Below are 24,371 nucleotides of genomic sequence, written 5' to 3'. Positions count from 1 at the left end.
TTCAAATTTTATGACGGTTCAAAAGAAGAAAGAAATCTTAAGAATAAAATAGTGAGTCAATTTAAGAAAAGGTAGATATAAAAGAACATCATCTAATCCATTCCACACTGATCCCTGCACAGTGATCCTTTGTCTATAAACTACCATGAAACTTAATCTCCTACCTTCTATTTCACTAACACATGAAAGTCTCTACTTAATTCTTGGAACACTAGTACCATAAAGATTTAAGTGTGTTTCTTCATTGATATCAGCCATGTAAACTCTGGAAGATAACACAAAACCATACAAGACTTGAAAATTATAACAGATATGCTTACCTGTACAAGAAACGCCATATCAACTACCAATGTAGTGATGACACCAAGTACAAGTCCCAGAACTCCATTGGCCACTGTGGAAGAACCAATATCCACATCTATCTGCAGAAATTTAAAGTCAATTAAACATAGGGCATTTATCTTCCTGCAGCACATCAAGAATTCACTTCCCTTTCACCGATGCATTAACAAGTACTTACTTCCAAATACTTCGGCCCACGAATATAGGTAATATCTACTGCTTTTCCTAGTAAACAAGGGGTGCTTCCAACACTCTGGCGCACAATCCAGGAACCCTTTATAGTAAATAGTATATAGTCAGCACATTAGTGAGGGAAAACACCAGCAAGTGGTTCCCATGTGAACAAATCACCAAATCCTTCCACAATAATCAGCAAAATTGAACAGATAAGTCAGTATTAAAAAAGAAAAAGTACCTTGGGAACAGAAGGGATGAGCTTGAATCTACTATTGCGGAACTCATCGTCCCCGTCAACAAAACGCTGCAACAAAGATCCAGGAACCAGTTGTTTCGTCACAAAGTAAAAGACCATACTGTAGTGGGTTGAACCTGGAACCTGCAACAGTAGTGAAGTAATTTCTCTCAGAAAAACTCTAAATATAAAATGATTATTAGATAGAAGAATGAGTATGCATAGGCACTGCTACAGGTTGTCCATGCCCAGTATGGAAATAGGACAGTGTCAGGCTAATGCTCGAGTATTTGCTCTTCCTACTAGTAAAAACAAGGAGAAAGTAAATACAGAAAGGGAATAATCCTGAAAGTTACCCCGTGAAAGAATAGACAGTTGAGTGATTACTACAAGCTTAGGATCTAGGAGCTATTAAAGTATCAAGAAGTATTATGACAGAAAGGCAACAGGAGGCACTTACCAAGCATTTATAATACAGCACATTGTAAACCCTCTCCCTATGTGTAAGGTTAGCAAAAGCTTATGCGCAATCAATTTGGACATCATGTTAAATGTTGCTGCTAAAGAGTGCATTCCAAAACCAATTTATTAACTGTAGAAGTGCTTATGCACATTGTTAAAGTGAACCCATCAGTTTTAAGTTTTGATTAAAATGGTTTCCTCAACATGGTGGCTGAGCACCACACTCATTTAAAAATTTATTCTTTTGCCCTTATTTATTTTGCTTTTCAATTGAGAACTCCTAGTGCATTTATGCTGGAAGCCTTAATAAATACATGGTCACAAGGACCACACGAGGAGGAACTTTAAGCATCAAGAGTGACTGATATATATTGAACACAGCCATCAACTGATATAGATTAACCACAAACATCAGCTTCAGGTTTTTGGTGAAGTAGTTACCTGATGGGAAAAAAAAGGTTCTCATTGCTAAAAAGACATTAGAAATGAGCCCACTCTATACAAACAGCACCAAAGATATGGAAGTATCGCTTACCTGCACGTTAATAGCTAATGAGAACAGTCCTTTTTCAGAGGCAACCTACATCATCAAAGAAAACACCATTAAAATAAAATTTCAGAAATTAACTTGAGTAACTTATCTGGATGTAAGTTATATCCAACATACAAATGTGCAAGAGCAGCATTTAAGAATTCAGTGGAAAGTAACTTCAGTAGACAGATACCACAACAGAAATGCCCTCAAAAAATCCCACTACCCAAACGCCCAACCGAACAAAACAAAAGATTCCGTGTCAGTACAAGTTTGGCAATAAAATGGCATTAATTTTACCATCTCTCCCAAAAGAGAAACATAACCCGACAGCAATATTTCTAACTCATAGTATAACTTTTTAGGGTGAAAGCAATATACAACTATCATAATCATAATATTGCAATATAATTGTTACAATGTTGAAATACTATGTCCTGTGCTGTGCATCACATGGGAAAATTTTCTAGCTTTAACTAAAGAGAAACTATAAAGCTGAACTACAAACAGTAAAGTTATTACTTAAGAATCATAATATGTATCCAGTGGTTTATCTGGGAAGCAATTCCACTGTGGAAGAACCAATATCCACATCTATCTGCAGAAATTTAAAGTCAATTAAACATAGGGCATTTATCTTCCTGCAGCACATCAAGAATTCACTTCCCTTTCACCGATGCATTAACAAGTACTTACTTCCAAATACTTCGGCCCACGAATATAGGTAATATCTACTGCTTTTCCTAGTAAACAAGGGGTGCTTCCAACACTCTGGCGCACAATCCAGGAACCCTTTATAGTAAATAGTATATAGTCAGCACATTAGTGAGGGAAAACACCAGCAAGTGGTTCCCATGTGAACAAATCACCAAATCCTTCCACAATAATCAGCAAAATTGAACAGATAAGTCAGTATTAAAAAAGAAAAAGTACCTTGGGAACAGAAGGGATGAGCTTGAATCTACTATTGCGGAACTCATCGTCCCCGTCAACAAAACGCTGCAACAAAGATCCAGGAACCAGTTGTTTCGTCACAAAGTAAAAGACCATACTGTAGTGGGTTGAACCTGGAACCTGCAACAGTAGTGAAGTAATTTCTCTCAGAAAAACTCTAAATATAAAATGATTATTAGATAGAAGAATGAGTATGCATAGGCACTGCTACAGGTTGTCCATGCCCAGTATGGAAATAGGACAGTGTCAGGCTAATGCTCGAGTATTTGCTCTTCCTACTAGTAAAAACAAGGAGAAAGTAAATACAGAAAGGGAATAATCCTGAAAGTTACCCCGTGAAAGAATAGACAGTTGAGTGATTACTACAAGCTTAGGATCTAGGAGCTATTAAAGTATCAAGAAGTATTATGACAGAAAGGCAACAGGAGGCACTTACCAAGCATTTATAATACAGCACATTGTAAACCCTCTCCCTATGTGTAAGGTTAGCAAAAGCTTATGCGCAATCAATTTGGACATCATGTTAAATGTTGCTGCTAAAGAGTGCATTCCAAAACCAATTTATTAACTGTAGAAGTGCTTATGCACATTGTTAAAGTGAACCCATCAGTTTTAAGTTTTGATTAAAATGGTTTCCTCAACATGGTGGCTGAGCACCACACTCATTTAAAAATTTATTCTTTTGCCCTTATTTATTTTGCTTTTCAATTGAGAACTCCTAGTGCATTTATGCTGGAAGCCTTAATAAATACATGGTCACAAGGACCACACGAGGAGGAACTTTAAGCATCAAGAGTGACTGATATATATTGAACACAGCCATCAACTGATATAGATTAACCACAAACATCAGCTTCAGGTTTTTGGTGAAGTAGTTACCTGATGGGAAAAAAAAGGTTCTCATTGCTAAAAAGACATTAGAAATGAGCCCACTCTATACAAACAGCACCAAAGATATGGAAGTATCGCTTACCTGCACGTTAATAGCTAATGAGAACAGTCCTTTTTCAGAGGCAACCTACATCATCAAAGAAAACACCATTAAAATAAAATTTCAGAAATTAACTTGAGTAACTTATCTGGATGTAAGTTATATCCAACATACAAATGTGCAAGAGCAGCATTTAAGAATTCCCTACCCCTCAAAAAAATCCCACTACCCAAACGCCCAACCGAACAAAACAAAAGATTCCGTGTCAGTACAAGTTTGGCAATAAAATGGCATTAATTTTACCATCTCTCCCAAAAGAGAAACATAACCCGACAGCAATATTTCTAACTCATAGTATAACTTTTTAGGGTGAAAGCAATATACAACTATCATAATCATCCTACCCCTCAAAAAAATCCCACTACCCAAACGCCCAACCGAACAAAACAAAAGATTCCGTGTCAGTACAAGTTTGGCAATAAAATGGCATTAATTTTACCATCTCTCCCAAAAGAGAAACATAACCCGACAGCAATATTTCTAACTCATAGTATAACTTTTTAGGGTGAAAGCAATATACAACTATCATAATCATAATATTGCAATATAATTGTTACAATGTTGAAATACTATGTCCTGTGCTGTGCATCACATGGGAAAATTTTCTAGCTTTAACTAAAGAGAAACTATAAAGCTGAACTACAAACAGTAAAGTTATTACTTAAGAATCATAATATGTATCCAGTGGTTTATCTGGGAAGCAATTGACCATGGTATGTAACTATACCTGCTTAAGTGATAAAAGACACTGGGTGTCAAAAGTCCCAGTTCCATCCCTGGAACTAGCAAAAAAAGGCTGCGGAAAATTTTCCCCCTCCCTCCACACCCCTTCCCTCTCTAAAATAGTAAATAATTGTAAGAAAACGTAAATCTCTCTTACAAGAAAACTCAAACCATAAAAAAAAATGAATCATAGCCATCTAAATGCACCCCTAAGTTATCCTGCGTCGTGTTCACCAAATTTCACATAGACAAATCAATGGAAAGAAGAGGCAGCCAGCACTTCACATGCAAGTCACAACAGTTATTAATACAATATAGATCACCTACATGCTCTTAACAGAGCAGATTGGAGAAAAACTACTTATGTAGCACCCTTAAAAAGATAATGGCTTAAATGTTGTTGCAGCAACCACATAAATTTACTACATATGTCATAATATTTGAACTAAACATGATAAATTTGCATAAGGAATTGTTCCATCAAAAGAAAATTCCGATAAGGTACCCAGATAACTCAAATATAAATCAGGTTTCGCAATGGGTTCTGCATTGTGATCAATATTAACTATTGTTTGTCCTCCAATGAAAAGGTAATAGATGAAAAAGGAAAATTGCACTTGAAAGTCGATGGTGACCCAGAACATACTTGGACAGCACAGCCTTGCCGCCTTGCAACATGGTCCATTCGTTTAGCATCCTTAAACCAATCAACAGCTACAAGCTCCATAAGAGGCTTACCTGCAGGAATCTGCAACTCAAGTATTGAATCCATAAAGAACAGAAGCATGTGAAGTATTAGTTTTACTCGTAAAGCATGGCTAACTTCAAAAGGGAAATGAAAGACCTTGGTTTTGTCATATGCAAAGTGTTTGCTACGGACTCTGAAGTTGTTACCATCAGATATTCTCCAACAATCACGGCTTTTATCCCGGTCATCACGGCGCAAGTTGCCAGAGAAGCAGGATAAATCAATTTGATCTGAGGGCTCCTCTTTCACAACTTCAAAGTCATAAAAGTATAAAGTAAACATCTAGCTGCTTTTTTGCCAGGTGATTAAATATCACTATATAAATTGGAAAACAACCTTCATCACTAACCTGTCCGCTTATTATCACTTTCAAGTTTGAGAGCATATACCTGCATATAGCAAGCATTCATGTTTAGACACAAAGCAAAGATGCAGATGACCACATAAGCAGTCTACTCACCTCTGGTTCCAGTTCAGGAATTTGATAGTCATCATCCTCTTCAGAATCTTCATCCAACATCGTAGAGTGCCTACTTCCAGAATGCATTTGATCTACTGTGGGAGTGGGCTGAACAGAAGTTTCCCGATCTTTCCTTTCCTTCTTAGAAGAAACAGAATCTGCTGACATATTCACCATCACTGGCATTCTCGGTACTTTTGGGCTTTCATCTGTTTGAGAAAACCATTCACGTAGCCCTGCCATTGATGCAAATCATACATGATTAACATGACAAAATGCTTACAAAGAGTAGAAAGAAAATTATAAAAGTTTAATTTGGACAATTTATCAACAAGATGTGGTTAGAAAACCTTGTATAATAAACACAATTGACTTTGTTATATTGTGAATGTAAGCAAGCAAGTGCTATGTGCACATGCACAAATTTGGCAACTGGAAGGATTGAAAGAGAAACTTTCTCATTAAAACATAATATAAAACATCCAAATGAATTACGCTTTGTGCAAGTTGATGTATCATTTGAAGAGGTTAAAAGCCAAAACTCAGGTGAAACTAACGTTCTCTTGCTCATGTATCAACTATCAAGTAGCAAAAATGGGCAGTGAAAATAGCACGCTGCTTAGATACATGGTTTGGAGTATATCGGTTGTCAATCCAAGCCTTTAATCATGATCCAAACATTTTGAACTCTTACATGCCAATTTTAGTTGGGTACTGTTATACCACTAGAATTATTAAATATTAATCTCCACAGAGAAGCCGACACGTGGCTTACACTATACCTAACCCGACTAATTCAAGACCAAGATAACTTCCGCCTCAGCACGACCAACTCAGTTGGCCAATATCTTGCGTAACCAAGTCAAAATACGGTACTACTCGGTCAACCCCTCAATTGATTCCACAACGACTCGACTCGGGCTTCTGTTCAGCCGACATCTCGTGTAACCGAGTCAAAAGGCGGTGTTTCTCGGCCTTGGATCTGAGGAGTCGAAAGACGACAGTTATCTCGAACCCCTTGCTAGCCGACTACTTCCGCATTAACTGCCCTGACAACATTATCATTATTCTAGGCCATATAGCTTTTATAACTCATTGGACCTAGTCAACACCGAGCACCTACTGTCATTCCCATAATAAATGACCAGGTGACTCACATCCTTTAGCAAACGGCACGTAACACATGTCTGTTGACTCAGCTGTCTAGCTGGACTCGGTCCAAGTTATCTTCTTATCCTCAGATCCAATATAAAAGGAGCGGCACTGCATGAGGTAAGCCTCTCTGGTTTTTTCTAGGAGATAACGAATAGATAATTCTATATTTCCCCACTCAAGATCATCTACTAACTTGATCGTCGGAAGAACAACCAGAACAACTCCGCCCTCTTACGAGTTCTTTCATGTGCGGGGAAGAACAGCAAGCTCCATAACCATTCATCAGAAAGAGTTAAAGGACCCTAATCACTTCACAAACTCTAAGATAACCCCATGTTTGATAACTGACATCAACAGGTACTAAACAATAGATGTAAACAACTTGCTAGTTTCAACAATCCATTTTATGCCTACTTATACATAAGAAAGAAATTGGTTACGAAATAGTATAAAGAACAAACATAAGACGCGCGCGCGCACACACACATATATATATTTATTTATATTTATATACACTATTTCCTATGTTCCTACAGTTCGCTTGCCCTAGCCCTCCTCCTCAGCACCATGGATAAAGGTACATGAACAGAACTCATCATCGTAAAACAAAATTTTCCCATCAAACTGGATCAATAATGAAGCACGATAAAACGTCAAGCAAACATCAGAAAGAACCAACCCACTCTTCTGTGACCATGTGCCTGACCTCAGATGCTTATGAGCTTTCTGAGCTTACACCATATTCCTAGTGAAGGTAATCTTGTAATGAATGACCTCATGTATTTTGTTAAGTAGTTAAACCTAGTTTCTAGCACATTACACTAAGCTCATGCAAAAAAAGGAGCTATCTAAATAAACCTAATCAGCGAAAGGACTGGAATAAGCAAGACAATGACCTGTGGTATAGAGAGCTATATTCATAGTGCATAAGTACCAAACTGGAACTAGTCACAACCTAACTCACGCAAATTTGTGTGGGTTAAGGGGGTGGAATTGAATTAAGATTGAGTTGAGCATGTTGGAGTCGTCTCAACCTGATAGCACCATCCTCAATGGTCGTGCTCAAAATAAGCTTTTACTAATTTAGACATTTAAAGGAAACAAAATAAATTTTGTGCCTTCTACACATGAGCATGGTTCTACTTTTACATCAACCAGTAGATTCATAAGCATGAAATCCTACTTTTGTGCATTCCATGCATTGTATCGTAGATCCAAAAAAGGGAACTATAGCAGCATGTGATCAATTTTGATTGCTAATCTCAGAAAAAATTACATTCATGGGAATAACCCATCAGGCGATCACTATATGCAACCTTATCGGCTTTGTCAAAAGTACAAAACTTATCTGTTTTCTGATCTCTCGCTCGCTTGCTCCCTCTTCCTCGGGAACACGAACACCTTTTGTATGTCTGTATGCATGCAGTTGATCTAACTTAATGATTGAGTAATCTCTTAAGAAATGTCTACATAGAAGCAGACATATCACTACCAAATACCAATTAAGGAAACTTTTCCTAAAGCTGACTTCACACGCAAAACTAAATTCCCACAGAGATGATTTCTGTTTGTATGCATGCTGTACATATATGCATGTATATATGATTTGATTATAGAATAATCTTGGGTGGCGTGTCTACTATTAAGCAGACAGATCATTCCCTAGTGAGTAGAACCATTGTTGAAACTAGAAGTAATAAAAGAAGGTAAAAAATTTTGTGGAAATAGAGTGCCTCATAAATACGTCAAAAGACTGGGGTTCCAGGAAGCCATAATGGTAATTGCAGGACAGTTATTTTCATCGCCTATCAGCAGATGCTCTTAAAACCTAAGTTACCTAGGTACTTCTATCGGAAGTCATACCTGTACCTGACACATACCTGTATCCGACACGCACCCATACCCGTACAGAAACTTCTTGGGCACTTCTTCAATATATGCATATGTTTATTTAGGCGTATAGTCAATTATATAATACATTTTTTTTAATTTGAAACACTCCTCATACACTTCTTGGACATATATTCTACACTTCACATCTATTTCGTATATATTGACCATATGTAAATGAAAACACTATATTGATCTTATGTAAGTTATTAATTTTAGTACATATAAATAAGAAAATGAACAATGGGTAATCTTTCTTTGTTCTGGTGAACAGCCATGTCATACCATTCACGCTGCACTTTGATGTTAACTTTTTATTTGTCTGCCTTACATTGTGAAACAATAAAATTTTTGAAGGTTTGCCAATGAGAAAGTTCTTATCATCCCTCAAGACAATATTTAGTGTACTTCTGGAAGACATTTAGCAGTTCTTCATTCTATTGTTCTGGTGATGTTTTATAACTGATGCAAAAAATTTAGGTGGTGGATTCAACATTTATTTAGCTCTAAGTTATCACTTGTCGTTCTAATTAGAAGCTTCAGCACAAAATTCATTCATATATTCGACAAATCTTAACTGATTAGTGCCGTTTGTTTATAGACACATGTAGTCACAACTCTTTCGAACTCCATTCATGTATGATGGATCAAACATCAAGCAAAATGCATTATGCAAGGAGATTCTCATTGCCAAAGAAAATATTATTAGAAAGGGATATTGTGTTACTTTCCCATGAACTGATTTTCGCACCTATCACCTACTTTAATTTAAAGAATACATGTCCATACTAGTAAACCAAAATACACTAATTAAGAAGCCTGGCATTACACACGAATAGAAGTTATATCCTTAACTACGTCAGTCAGAACAATACATAGGATCTCAAAAGTAATTCTAGCAGAAAAGCTAAGGACCCATTAGCGGAAGGCAAGATTACACAAAAAAAACTTTTAATCTTTTCTATTTTTTGAGGAAACTAATCTTCTTAGTTAATACTATAATAGATTCACGTATCTGATAAAGAATAAACACTCCCTAAATTATTAAAGATTATTATGACCATCTAAAGCCCTTTTATCGCAATGAGAATGCTAATAATGAAATTCAAGAGAGCTCAAAACAGCACTCTATAATCATTTCTTAACACGGTAAAAATCATGCTAATATTTAGTGTGAAATTCCTAATTAAAAAGGAACCACATGTCCCAGAACTTTGACAGCAGATGGCAGGTAGCAACCTATAATTTTGGTCATGTAATCCAAGTGACAAAAGGATCTTCAGAAAGATGTTAAGTTTGTATGGTTAACCACAGGGAGTAGACACAACTCCGAGGCATGCACAAGTGGAAAAAGTATGAATTTTCCAAATTTAAGTCATAACTCATAAGTCATAATGGATGGTACAAGTCTCGCTAAATTATAAACAAATGATAGGTGGAGAAAAGTTGGTACCAGCAACGCTGTTTAACATCTGAAGTAAACAATGCTGCTGAAAAGATGGAAAATATCCTACGCCCCATCCCTTCAAATCAATTTGCATTAGATGCTGAACTTGTGTGCGTGGTCGCCCATTTCGTGATTTTAGGGGAAAGATGTTGAATCCACCACCTGAAATGCAGAAATAAGAAAATACTATTTAAAGAAACTGAACATAATAAGTTGATAACTATCTTTCTACATTAAAAATTCATGCAAAATGTAAGCATGAATAAAGAGAAATGATGGGTTATATACTTTCAATATGAGCTCTCACAAATCCTGGCTGTGGACCACAGTTTGGATGCTCCCTGGACTGAAACAACACAACTGCACGATGACAACATATATCTGCCAGTATTAGACAATAAAGCCACTGGAAAATAATATATAAAATCGAATGCTCACCATAACTTCCATCATCATTGCGCCGCCAGTAGCGCACATAACATAGATCACGTGGCCAAACAAATCTGCACAAGCAATTAAATTTGAAAAAGGCTTGTTCACTGTAGGAATAGGAAATGTAAACAAATAAAGAGATCTGCATGCTGCAAATAGATCCCAAGGCATGTACCACATGCAAAAAGACATTCAGATCATCAAATGTGTCATAAACAAGATTCTAGGGTGAGCTCCACACTGTAGTGACCAAAAGCATGGATGATCTTTTAGATTTTTTATGGGATTCAAAAGGAGATAGCCACATTTAAATGTAATCTCTTCATCAATAAGAATATATAACAATGGTTCTGGTAGATGTGCTTTACCACACTCGTATAAACCAAAATTAAGGCATCTCATTTTAATTATATTAAGGGTTTTTTCCTTTGAAACCACCTTAAAAATAAAGTAATTCTACAGGAACCACCTTTGGATTTCAATTTATACATAAACCATTTTAAAGTGGGTTTTTGATGCAATCAAGCACCTCTCACTCAAATTTTCATTAAAATATCAAAAGAAAATTAAAATTTTCACGTTCAAGGTGTATGGCTTGTATCCTAACTAAACCTAAACATTAACATAATGGACCGTGTGCCATGAATGTGAGTTTTTAAGGGTATTTTTGGGTTTTTAGTGAAAAGTTTGATTGAGAGGTGGTTGACTACAACACAAACCCACTCTAAAGGTGCTGTGTATAAATTGAAATCCAAAGGCGGTTCTTGTAGAATTACTCTATTTTTAAAGTCGTTTCTAGGGGGGAAAGCCTTGTATTAAAGTTAAACCCACAGACAGAAAATTCCTTGTCTTCAAACTCTTATCAAAGCATAGGGACGCTACATAGATCCAATCTTATTTCCAGGCCAATTTGTTAAAATTAAGCTAGACTTCATCATGACATAGAAATAAAAAATGTAGGTTTAACTCTGCAGCCATCACCCACAAATGACTTAAGGGTCTTAAATGACTATGAAATATATAAGGACTTTATGGAATATATAAGGGCTTAGTAACTAAATTTGACCCCCTCAAAGAGAATAAAGATCATATGACCAATCAGATCCTCATTCAGAAGCATTCTGCAGCAGGCTGCAGATCATTATTTGAATCAGTATTTAGCATAATACCGTGGTAGGCTGCAGTGGAGAAAGAAGATGCAGCTTAAAGGTAGTAGGAGCACTAGTAGACTAGCAAAGGTAGAGTGCATCATTTCTAGGAGATGGAAGGGAAAGACTCAACAATCAACAATATGATCAGGACTCTGACAAAGGCAACAGAAAACAAGTAGAAAAGAGTAACAAGCACAACTGAAAACAACAATGCGAAGAATAGAACCCAGAACAAGGAGAAAACACATACATGACATATCTTTGCTCGGAATGGAATTATACCAAAATGGTGGGGAGTGTTGGCGATGTCCAACGTTTGCATTGTTCTAGAGTGCTACGATGTGTATATTGTAAAAGGTAATAACAGAACGAAGAAGAAGGAAAAAATTTGGTAGGCTCAGAACAGAAAGTTGTAAGAAATAACCATAGATATAGGACAAATGGGTTAAATTTTTGTAGCCCCAAAGAAGAAAATCCTACCTAAGCTAATACTCATAGGAAAGGCTAATTTGGTCAACACCTAACTTGAAGATGGTGAACAGACTTCAAGGAGACAATTGAATTAAATTAAGGCATTGATGGAAAATATCCGAAAGTTCATAAGGTTCCACTCTATCAGGACATATACCCGAAAGTTCATAAGGTTCCACTCAATGAGGACAATTACAAGATTTGCATCATCAATGTGAGACAACTTATCAGGACAATTAATAGATATAATTGCTTCCAAGGACACAATTAACAAGTGGAACTTAAGCGCCATCATAGCCAAGGGCTACACAAACTTTCATGGCAGCTTAAAGTACAGGGACAAACATAACCCAAGAATTAAAATGGTCAAAAAAATAAACAAGAGAAAAGGAAGAACAGGGATGTACTCTTAAATGAAAGACAAAAGGCAAAGACGATAAAAGGAGAAGCGATGACTTATGACAATTGTATGAGAATATAAAGGAAGAGCACAAGAGTTCTTAAAAAATAAGGGAAACAAAAGATTGAAGCATTTCTTGGTCGCAGGAAGCAAGTTCGTATTAGAGAAGTTTATAAGTTTGAGAGCTGTAAACATTATTTTTCAAAAATAGGATGACGTATAAGCAAGAAAACTGGAGAAGTTGGAAGTTGGGATGGAAGAATAGAGAATTTCTATCTGAGTGGAACAGCGTGTCTGTGTGGTATTTAAAACAACGCCGGTGCTAATAAAACCCAATAAAAGAAGTTGCATGCCTTAGTCATCTGGTGGCAGTTGAGGTTTCTTTCTTTCTTTTCATTTTTCTGTCTGCAAGAGAGTGTGTGCGCTGGGGGGTGGGAGTGAGGGGGTGTTTGGCCCTTCAGAAATGGGTAGGTACAGCAACCTCCAAACCAACCTTTATAGAAACTGCTGATGCTCCCTTCATGTTATGGTGAAACTAAATATTATTGAGATTTCCCACACCAATCAATTTGCATTAGATGCTGAACTTGTGTGCGTGGTCGCCCATTTCGTGATTTTAGGGGAAAGATGTTGAATCCACCACCTGAAATGCAGAAATAAGAAAATACTATTTAAAGAAACTGAACATAATAAGTTGATAACTATCTTTCTACATTAAAAATTCATGCAAAATGTAAGCATGAATAAAGAGAAATGATGGGTTATATACTTTCAATATGAGCTCTCACAAATCCTGGCTGTGGACCACAGTTTGGATGCTCCCTGGACTGAAACAACACAACTGCACGATGACAACATATATCTGCCAGTATTAGACAATAAAGCCACTGGAAAATAATATATAAAATCGAATGCTCACCATAACTTCCATCATCATTGCGCCGCCAGTAGCGCACATAACATAGATCACGTGGCCAAACAAATCTGCACAAGCAATTAAATTTGAAAAAGGCTTGTTCACTGTAGGAATAGGAAATGTAAACAAATAAAGAGATCTGCATGCTGCAAATAGATCCCAAGGCATGTACCACATGCAAAAAGACATTCAGATCATCAAATGTGTCATAAACAAGATTCTAGGGTGAGCTCCACACTGTAGTGACCAAAAGCATGGATGATCTTTTAGATTTTTTATGGGATTCAAAAGGAGATAGCCACATTTAAATGTAATCTCTTCATCAATAAGAATATATAACAATGGTTCTGGTAGATGTGCTTTACCACACTCGTATAAACCAAAATTAAGGCATCTCATTTTAATTATATTAAGGGTTTTTTCCTTTGAAACCACCTTAAAAATAAAGTAATTCTACAGGAACCACCTTTGGATTTCAATTTATACATAAACCATTTTAAAGTGGGTTTTTGATGCAATCAAGCACCTCTCACTCAAATTTTCATTAAAATATCAAAAGAAAATTAAAATTTTCACGTTCAAGGTGTATGGCTTGTATCCTAACTAAACCTAAACATTAACATAATGGACCGTGTGCCATGAATGTGAGTTTTTAAGGGTATTTTTGGGTTTTTAGTGAAAAGTTTGATTGAGAGGTGGTTGACTACAACACAAACCCACTCTAAAGGTGCTGTGTATAAATTGAAATCCAAAGGCGGTTCTTGTAGAATTACTCTATTTTTAAAGTCGTTTCTAGGGGGGAAAGCCTTGTATTAAAGTTAAACCCACAGACAGAAAATTCCTTGTCTTCAAACTCTTATCAAAGCATAGGGACGCTACATAGATCCAATCTTATTTCCAGGCCAATTTGTTAAAATTAAGCTAGACTTCATCATGACATAGAAATAAAAAATGTAGGTTTAACTCTGCAGCCATCACCCACAAATGACTTAAGGGTCTTAAATGACTATGAAATATATAAGGACTTTATGGAATATATAAGGGCTTAGTAACTAAATTTGACCCCCTCAAAGAGAATAAAGATCATATGACCAATCAGATCCTCATTCAGAAGCATTCTGCAGCAGGCTGCAGATCATTATTTGAATCAGTATTTAGCATAATACCGTGGTAGGCTGCAGTGGAGAAAGAAGATGCAGCTTAAAGGTAGTAGGAGCACTAGTAGACTAGCAAAGGTAGAGTGCATCATTTCTAGGAGATGGAAGGGAAAGACTCAACAATCAACAATATGATCAGGACTCTGACAAAGGCAACAGAAAACAAGTAGAAAAGAGTAACAAGCACAACTGAAAACAACAATGCGAAGAATAGAACCCAGAACAAGGAGAAAACACATACATGACATATCTTTGCTCGGAATGGAATTATACCAAAATGGTGGGGAGTGTTGGCGATGTCCAACGTTTGCATTGTTCTAGAGTGCTACGATGTGTATATTGTAAAAGGTAATAACAGAACGAAGAAGAAGGAAAAAATTTGGTAGGCTCAGAACAGAAAGTTGTAAGAAATAACCATAGATATAGGACAAATGGGTTAAATTTTTGTAGCCCCAAAGAAGAAAATCCTACCTAAGCTAATACTCATAGGAAAGGCTAATTTGGTCAACACCTAACTTGAAGATGGTGAACAGACTTCAAGGAGACAATTGAATTAAATTAAGGCATTGATGGAAAATATCCGAAAGTTCATAAGGTTCCACTCTATCAGGACATATACCCGAAAGTTCATAAGGTTCCACTCAATGAGGACAATTACAAGATTTGCATCATCAATGTGAGACAACTTATCAGGACAATTAATAGATATAATTGCTTCCAAGGACACAATTAACAAGTGGAACTTAAGCGCCATCATAGCCAAGGGCTACACAAACTTTCATGGCAGCTTAAAGTACAGGGACAAACATAACCCAAGAATTAAAATGGTCAAAAAAATAAACAAGAGAAAAGGAAGAACAGGGATGTACTCTTAAATGAAAGACAAAAGGCAAAGACGATAAAAGGAGAAGCGATGACTTATGACAATTGTATGAGAATATAAAGGAAGAGCACAAGAGTTCTTAAAAAATAAGGGAAACAAAAGATTGAAGCATTTCTTGGTCGCAGGAAGCAAGTTCGTATTAGAGAAGTTTATAAGTTTGAGAGCTGTAAACATTATTTTTCAAAAATAGGATGACGTATAAGCAAGAAAACTGGAGAAGTTGGAAGTTGGGATGGAAGAATAGAGAATTTCTATCTGAGTGGAACAGCGTGTCTGTGTGGTATTTAAAACAACGCCGGTGCTAATAAAACCCAATAAAAGAAGTTGCATGCCTTAGTCATCTGGTGGCAGTTGAGGTTTCTTTCTTTCTTTTCATTTTTCTGTCTGCAAGAGAGTGTGTGCGCTGGGGGGTGGGAGTGAGGGGGTGTTTGGCCCTTCAGAAATGGGTAGGTACAGCAACCTCCAAACCAACCTTTATAGAAACTGCTGATGCTCCCTTCATGTTATGGTGAAACTAAATATTATTGAGATTTCCCACACCAATCACCAAAGGTGCAAATTCTCATGTATGGATGCATATTAAATATCCATCTGTACTAACATTATAATGTGAATTGTGAAGCAATAAAATGTGAAAGGTAAGAATGGTCATGAAAACATGTTCGACCAGCAGTATATAGGCGAAGGAAAAACAGTTTTGATGCTATCCCATATTTAAATGCTCAAATGGAAAAATAAATCAATTTATTTCTCTCAATGTTTTGCACTATTAACACTAACAGTTACATGTCTTGGGTTGTTAATCAATACTAGCCAGTCTCTAGTAGTTTCCAGTTAGCCTTTTAGTTGACAGAACATGATCTGTGGCCAGAGTCCATTAAAGAATATTAACATCAGGTAAAATCATGTTCCATGATGTGTCACTTTAAGTGAACGGCTATATATTTATATCGCCACTCTTTACTCTTATGATTAGAGATGCATTGAAGACATCACACGGTTGATGTTAGCATATTTAAAAGACCTTTAGGAATAAAAAGGGGGGAAATACAGAATAAATTGAAGGTAAAATATGGTTTACACTAGTATGACATTCTATATGACATTCTAAAAGTTGCAATTTCAGGTGAACGCATGGATTACTTTAATCAACAGGTTCTTATTAAACTAAATGTTACCAATTCCAATTACTTCCGTGAAACTCAATTTCATATTAGAAAATTACATGGAGAACCAGTCTAGCTGCAGCCTGTGGTATAGAATAGCAGTGTGTCCATCTACCTCCTCGACTAAGCTCCCATACTGAAAGCTGCAATCCCACCTGCAACAAAAGCGTGAAAAGACAAGTAAGCAATTTACAAGACTAATAAATAAGAATCATTCATATAGAAAAATCTTACTCAAAACGTGTTCCATCCATTCCCATTACAAGCTCAAATATAGCTTCACATGAGGCCTCAACTACACCAACAGCCTTCATTGCTCTACTACAGCTTCTTGGCTGCTTGACACACGTATATAGATTGTGGAATCAGAAAAGCCACTAATAATATCTAGCAAATGCAAGTATATAAAGTGGTAGTCACAACATACAAGGTAGTCAACTTCGACAAGCTCTTCGAAGATACGAAGTCCTGTAGTAGGTTAAAAATCAGAGATCAGTTTTTATATATAGACAACATTAAGAAACCTTACTGGATACAAATATGTGTATGTGGGCGTACACATGCATCTTTGAGAGAAATTAGACGAAATGAAATCATACCATTCTGGCATCTAACTAAACGCCAGTGCTTTCTAGAGAAAAGTTGATCGGAGGAGGTCTCGTTAGTTATCCAGGAATCCTGCTCCTGCGTCCAGTCAAGTACTGACTCAGGAGGACCTGCCAGTGGAGAAAAGCACAATCACCCACTGCGGCCACTAAACTACCTAATAAAAGAACATCGACTATAAAAATTGTAATAAGAACAATCTTTATGACCATTTCCTATCGTTGTCCTCCGCATTAATGCTCGGTGACTCTCTTCTTCATCTTCAGGACTGCACCTACAGAAATATTTTCAAGTATGTCAATGACATAGAGTGAAATCAGGAAAGCATGCACTAGAAACTAACTGCTTTTTTATATTAGGTGAATGGATATAATATACATTAATCAAAAAAGAATGTGGAACTGAAAACTGAAGCTCAAAACATAGGCATCGGAAGCAGAAATGAACAGCAGTACCAACTATTACAGAAAGTATACACCAAGAATCTCTAAAATATGGGTGCACATAGCATAATCTCCAAGATGCCAGACACATCACTGAGTTGTGATACCACTTTTTACCGAGGCAATACGAAGTTATGTTGAATAATTATAGATAATCAGAAGTTTGCTCCATCAAAGTCTACTGAGAGTTTAGATTTGTTCGATATAATAGCCAACACTCGTAGTATGATCAGCCCCCAACTATGACGCCTCAAGATCTAACCTCAATGCATCCTTGTGAATAACACAGATATCACAGGGAACCATGATAGGAATATACTTTGCAAGGGGATATAGCAACATATATTCACAACAAAACTTCTACTAACATATTCATATGTTTAGTGTCTGAGTGTGTAAAGCAGAAATGTATGTTTGCATGTGCGCGTAGACAAGCTGCTTGATGCAAATCAAGCAAGTGCCCCAACTCCTGGCAAATTAACAACATCAATATTTTAAAAAACTGCAAACATCAATGTCAAAAATGATCATTTAGAAGAAGGAGCAAAAAATATTGACATGAAGGGAAAAAAATATGAACAGGAATACCAGTGATCCATCAAATATTATAGAAATTTTACCAGCAGAAAAGAATGGAACAAAAAAGCAAACACTTAGCATTCAAAATCTCCAACCAAGATGACACTGAAAATCTCCAACAAAATCAACTTTTTATCATTCTATTGTCATCAAAAATAATATCCTAAGAAACTTTGTATCATTCTGTTGTCATCAAAAATAATATCCTAAAGCAGTCAGTGACTTACAGACTTTCACGGTCAGAGGAAGAAGCATTTCTTCCATTATCAGTCCCAGATTTATACTGAAATGAAGCATAGACCTTATTGCCATTAGCTGGCAATGAACCTTGTTGCTGCACTAAACAGAGGAATCATTAGCAGTTATACTAATACATTTGGCTCTCAAAAAGTAGCTGGAGCCATCACAAGCAATGATCAGTAATTGATAATATAGCTCATAGGCAGCATCAAAAGTTCAAATGAAAATAATGTCCGCATGACCAGGCTACATGAAGACATACTAGAGAAAACAGTGAGCACCAATCCCTCAAATGCACACGATACAAATATACGAGTGTTCAAAACATGCTACTAAGATAGGTGGTGATGACAAGAGGTCCAACTCAAATCACACAAGACACTAAGCACACGCATGCATGCACGCAGACAAGTGTATACACACAGAATATACACAAACGGACTCGAGGTCAAACTTCTAATTTACTCCCAAAGAAAGTGTTAACAACTTCATGGCAAATATGGAAGACATTTTATTTCTGACTCTTCAATTGATTGTCTCATATCCTCATGGCAAATAGGGGTAATTTATGTACTTAACTTTTCTTTTATGGAATGAGAAGTATGTACACCACAGAGAATAAGTAATAGGAATACACATCTTCTAATATTTGAAAGTCATACTGACATGCACGGGCGCACCTTTTATTATATCTTCCAAATACCTAAGGACGATTATCTCATTGAATCATAAATGCTTCACACACACAAACACCCACAGCCACACACACACATATGGGATTGATTGTTGTGAGGTGGTGGCTCATTAGCAAAAGGAGCTACCAAGTGATGAAATGGTTAGGTCCAAACCTTTTAACATGACAATTAGGATGGGCCTCATCACATGTGCATCTCTTGGTAGCTCATTTTGCAAAATGAGACGTCACCTTGATAGTGAGGTGCCCACTTCTCATCCACGTATATATACACTTGTGTATATATATATACACTTGTATATATACATATACATATATATATATATATATATGAGAATAATGAGTATGCTTGATAGTGAGGTGGTCACTTCTCATCCACTCGTTCAATGGATGAGTAAATAAGTATGGACCATTTTTAAGTGGATACCTTTAAATGTGTGGATGGGAATAAACAAACTCACTACCAAGCATCAAATTTGTGCTCGGTAGCAAGCATGTTCATTGTTCTCTCTGAGTAAATAATGGGGGTAAATTTTCAAGTGGGCGCCTTTAAATGTGCGGACGGGAATAAGTAACCTCACTAACGAGCACCAAGAGTGTGCTTGCTGCTTGCTATCAAGCATTCTCTCCCACACCACCTCCCTCTATACACACACACATTCCTAGAGAATAACTAGCATTCTCTCTCTATATATATACGCACACATATTCTGAGAGAATAACTAGCTCTCTCTATACACACACACACACACATATATTCCCAAAGAATAGCTAGCTTGGTTATGCCCCCCTTCCGAAACTATACTATGTCCCATCAATTTACTTGATCCACTCCATTCATGTTGATCTATAAGTTTTGGATGATATATAAATAAAAAATTAAGCATATTAGGTAATAGTTATTTATTGATAAAGTGATTATCAAATTACCAGTTTCATGACAATACAACTGAAGAGACAACGAAAAACATGTCTTCGAAGTATTGAAACATCATGATTTTTTGTTTATATATGGTTTGAAACATTTAGATCATGATGAATACGGTGGAGCATCTATTGGAATAGTCTAACCTATGCATCAAGAGGTCTCTCTTGTTGTATTGGTAGGAAACTATTGATTGTTGTGACCAGTTGATGCATGTGTAATATATTGTCAACATATATAATTTTTTACTTGTAGACCTTTTAAGATGTGTACATCATGATGAACGGACTTAATAATCCAATTTCATTGCATAATATACATTTTCACAAAGTGGGCATAACTAAACTAGTCACGCCCTAGGAATAAAAAAACCCTCATATATATACATATAATTATAGACACACACAAACACAACAAATCTTTCCTCCATTAGATTAGTTATGAGAATCATGTTGACGTGTGATACACATTAATGCTACCTTCGAAATATTTGTCTTGATATGCATCACATACTAGCACGAATCTCAAAGCAAATTAAATGGATAAAAAAATCGGTGGACAAGAGCTTATATCTAGGGGTGGTAAGCGATCGAATCGAATCGAATCCTAAGGTGTTCGTATATGTATTTGTTTAAAATTATCGGATTCGAATGTGGACTCTAATATTCATATATCTAGTTTTTCGATTTCGAACTCGAATACTTGGTATTTGATAAATATTCATGAATATTCATGAATACTTATCGAATATCAAAGTGTATTTATTCCACTAAAGAATTTGATTTTCAAATAGTATTAAAATTCATAAATAAAATTTATTCCTTTATAATATATGATATATATATGTAAATTAAATTTTTAATTAAAAAATAGATTTAAGATTATTTAAGTCTTAAAATCAGTATATAAAACTTAAATAGAAATGGTATGTGGTTTAAAAATATTCATATGTGCAATAATACAAGTAATAAGTTGTGATCAAATTTTAAACGAATATTAAATAGACAAACAAATTGAATATACATCTGGTTAAATTCTATTTATTAGTAAACTCGAATACTAAAAAATATTTGTTTAGTGGTAAATGAACTACCGAATCGAATATGACCGAACTAAAAAATATTTGTTTAGTGGTAAATGAACTACCGAATCGAATATGACCGAATACTTATTCGAACAATTATCGAACTATTTGTTATAGTGGTAAATGAACTACCGAATCGAATATGACCGAATACTTATTCGAACAATTATCGAACTATTTGTTACTTATTTGGTTCATTACCACCCCTATTTCTATGCGGATAAGTTTACAAGAGCTTTACTCTCTCTATATATGTATATATAATCTAGGTGGAATGCACGTGCATTACGTGTGGTCAAATATTTTAATTATTTTTTTAAGTTTATATATTCACTATAATTGCATTATGGACATAATTAATCTATAGGTTGAATTTGTTTTGTTGGCAGAAAAATGAGAAAGTTAATCAAAAAGAAAGGAATTAAATTTAGGAGAAATAGTATAAAGAAATTTAGAGTGTACATATAATAATACACGAATTTAAGGGTGAAAAGAGTAGAAATTATCCACCAAATCCATGTGTATCAAGGTTGATGATCGGTTGACTGATTCCTAGTTATTAACGTAGCTATCACCTCAATAAATTATTTTAATTAAGTGACACCTATACATATGCATTAATATATTTATTAATGTATATAATTTATTAATAAATACACGGGCATGTAGGGGTTTTTATAACAATCCCTTAAATCATTAGTATTTTGTTATTAGTCCCTCGAATCTTTATATTCTGATATTAGTCACTTAAATTACAGAAATATGTTGATATTAGTTTCTGTGGTTAATTGGGATTATAAATAATGGAGAATATTTTGTTATGTTTAACTTTTTTAGGAAATTTTTAATTATGCCCTCACTCCTAGTAATAATACCCCATATCGCTAATCTCACGAAACCCAATAAAAGACCCCACCCAAACCTGTTTTTAGAACCTATATTCTCCAATAACCCAATAACACAATGAAACTAGCTTCTTCAGTGGCTCTTTGAGAGAGAGAGAGAGAGAGAGAGAGAGAGAGAGAGAGAGAGAGAGAGAGACTATTTAATGGGTGAATTAAATAGGTGGAGAGCATTTTAGTAGCTAAATAACCATGGTTAATGTAGACCTAAAAACGATTAATGATTTCGAATAGTAAACATAACAGAGCGACTAATGTCTACATATTTTTTTTCAAGTTGAGGAAGTAATATCAAAATATGCATATTTAAGGGAGTAATTTAAAAATACTAATGAGTTTAAGAGACAAATTTTAAAAAAAATATCGGTATACTTATTAATTTAAATAATTTATGAATAAATGGATACATGATTGCTCTCGTTGCAAAAGCTATTCAGTATATGATAATCATAAATGAGTTCTAAATTCTAATGTTGCTCCTTCTTGAGCTTTTTCATCAAATTTCATGATATTTTCTTGTCGCTTAGATTCACCCTACTTGACCAAATTTTGTGAAGTTTCAAGGATCTTTTTCTAAATTAATAAAATTTTAGGGGTCTTTTGAAGTTTCATGGTTATTTCTTCCATTAATTTCTTTAAATTTCTAGTGTTTTGTTAAATTAGAGAATTTTGTGAAAAAAAATTGAAATGTTTGTAATAATGAAATTGTTTGCAAATTTTGTAAAATCTGAGTTTTTCTAAAAATTTCTAAAATCTACGATTTCTTTTTCAAAAAATTTAATATTTTACAGTCTTTAGGGTTTCGCTAAGTTCTATGAACTCTTTCACAAAATATACAAGTTCGAAAGTACTTTGATTATTTCTCCTCATTTTGTAAGTTGATTTTTTTATTCCAGTTACGAAAGTCATTTGGGGATTTATATAAGTTGGATAAGTATTATGGATTTTAGAATCATATTAAAGATATTTCTATTAATTAGGATAATTAATTTTGTACAAATTCATAAAATCTAGAATTTTTTTATAGATTTTGTAATATCCGGGATTTTTCTGCAAAATTTTCAATAGTTTAAAGTATTTTGGGTTTCGGCGCAAAATGTATAATTTTTTAATGTCTTTAGGTATTTCTACTAATTTTGTAGGTTTTCTTTTAAAACAATTACACGTCTCACTCTAATTGGAGTTTTTAACTCATGGATTTAGCTCATCTCCTTTAGGCTTTTAAGCAATGGCCCAGGTGTTTGGGCTTCATTTCATAATTAAGAAATGTATGGTGGAGATGCATGCTAGATTTCTTGAAAAATGTTGACAAATTACTATTTTTTTGAAGCCTATAAAGAACTGTCACTTGAGCATTTCATACTTATACGTGAATTGCAATACAGGCCTAAGGAAGAAGATGAAAAAGGCTACTAGTAATTGATGAAAGAATATGGTAATTCTGAAGGATTATACAAGGGTGTCTCCTTCCTCCTTAATTCTCGGATTGATCGTACTGGCGTGACTCCAACCAAAGAAATGATAAGGGTTGAAGCCGAGACACTTAGTAAGACATTGTACGACAATTATTTTGGTTATCAATCGAATGGAGAAGCTTTCAATAGAGATAATTTCTATGAAGATGGAGACAAGTCTTATGACAAATTATATGAAAATGTTACAAAAATGACAAATAAGCAGAAGAAGACACCGCCCATAGACATGTTGTCAATGCTGAGTTCTATGAAGATGAAGACAAGTTCCACGATGAGTTTGGTGAAGAAGACAAAGAAGATGAAGAAAAAGAAGATGATGATGATGCAGCTGCTGCAACAGACCAAGAGGATGTCTGATTGATGATTGGTCGTTTGTTTTGTGTTTGGAGTGCATATTTTGCACTGTTTTAGATTTGATGTTCCTTGCATATATAATAGGTATCCTTGTCATATGAGAGGATTCCCTCATATGACAATGATGCGGCTCAGTCTCCACCAAGTGATCACTTGATGGAGATTGGAGATTGTAGCACATCATTGTATATGAAGAAATACCCTGAAATGACAAATGATACTCAATAACCTCATATATAACGCAATTGATGGCATCTTAAATGTCTTAACAACCAACCTAAATATTTTGGAGATTATTACTGGCAATTTATAATTTACAGATCTTACACTTAAGGCTAATTTTTTTCTTTAGGGGAAAGAGACAAAGGATGGAACCT

The 24,371-nt window shown here is 35.3% G+C and overlaps 1 protein-coding gene across 1 annotated transcript in view; it reads right to left on the bottom strand.

Annotated features, from left to right (window-relative positions):
- Nucleotides 1-24,371, bottom strand: part of LOC109837028 (protein ENHANCED DISEASE RESISTANCE 2-like) — a 30,246-nt gene that overhangs the window by 1,547 nt on the left and 4,328 nt on the right. Inside the window, exons 5-21 of the mRNA XM_020405109.1 lie at nt 18,548-18,654; nt 17,508-17,572; nt 17,292-17,408; nt 17,120-17,160; nt 16,927-17,027; nt 16,752-16,847; nt 13,490-13,554; nt 13,340-13,411; nt 10,123-10,278; nt 5,625-5,860; nt 5,514-5,553; nt 5,261-5,415; nt 5,063-5,164; nt 3,676-3,720; nt 2,682-2,822; nt 2,445-2,540; nt 321-422 (exon numbers count right to left, since the gene is read on the bottom strand). Of these exons, the coding sequence (XP_020260698.1) occupies nt 321-422; nt 2,445-2,540; nt 2,682-2,822; nt 3,676-3,720; nt 5,063-5,164; nt 5,261-5,415; nt 5,514-5,553; nt 5,625-5,860; nt 10,123-10,278; nt 13,340-13,411; nt 13,490-13,554; nt 16,752-16,847; nt 16,927-17,027; nt 17,120-17,160; nt 17,292-17,408; nt 17,508-17,572; nt 18,548-18,654 (1,737 nt within the window). The remainder of the gene's footprint in view (nt 1-320; nt 423-2,444; nt 2,541-2,681; nt 2,823-3,675; nt 3,721-5,062; nt 5,165-5,260; nt 5,416-5,513; nt 5,554-5,624; nt 5,861-10,122; nt 10,279-13,339; nt 13,412-13,489; nt 13,555-16,751; nt 16,848-16,926; nt 17,028-17,119; nt 17,161-17,291; nt 17,409-17,507; nt 17,573-18,547; nt 18,655-24,371) is intronic.

The sequence above is a fragment of the Asparagus officinalis genome, chromosome 4 (genome assembly GCF_001876935.1).
Source record: "Asparagus officinalis chromosome 4, Aspof.V1, whole genome shotgun sequence".
In the NCBI taxonomy this organism is placed as follows: Eukaryota; Viridiplantae; Streptophyta; class Magnoliopsida; order Asparagales; family Asparagaceae; genus Asparagus; species Asparagus officinalis.
This window is presented reverse-complemented; position numbering and strand designations above follow the sequence as displayed.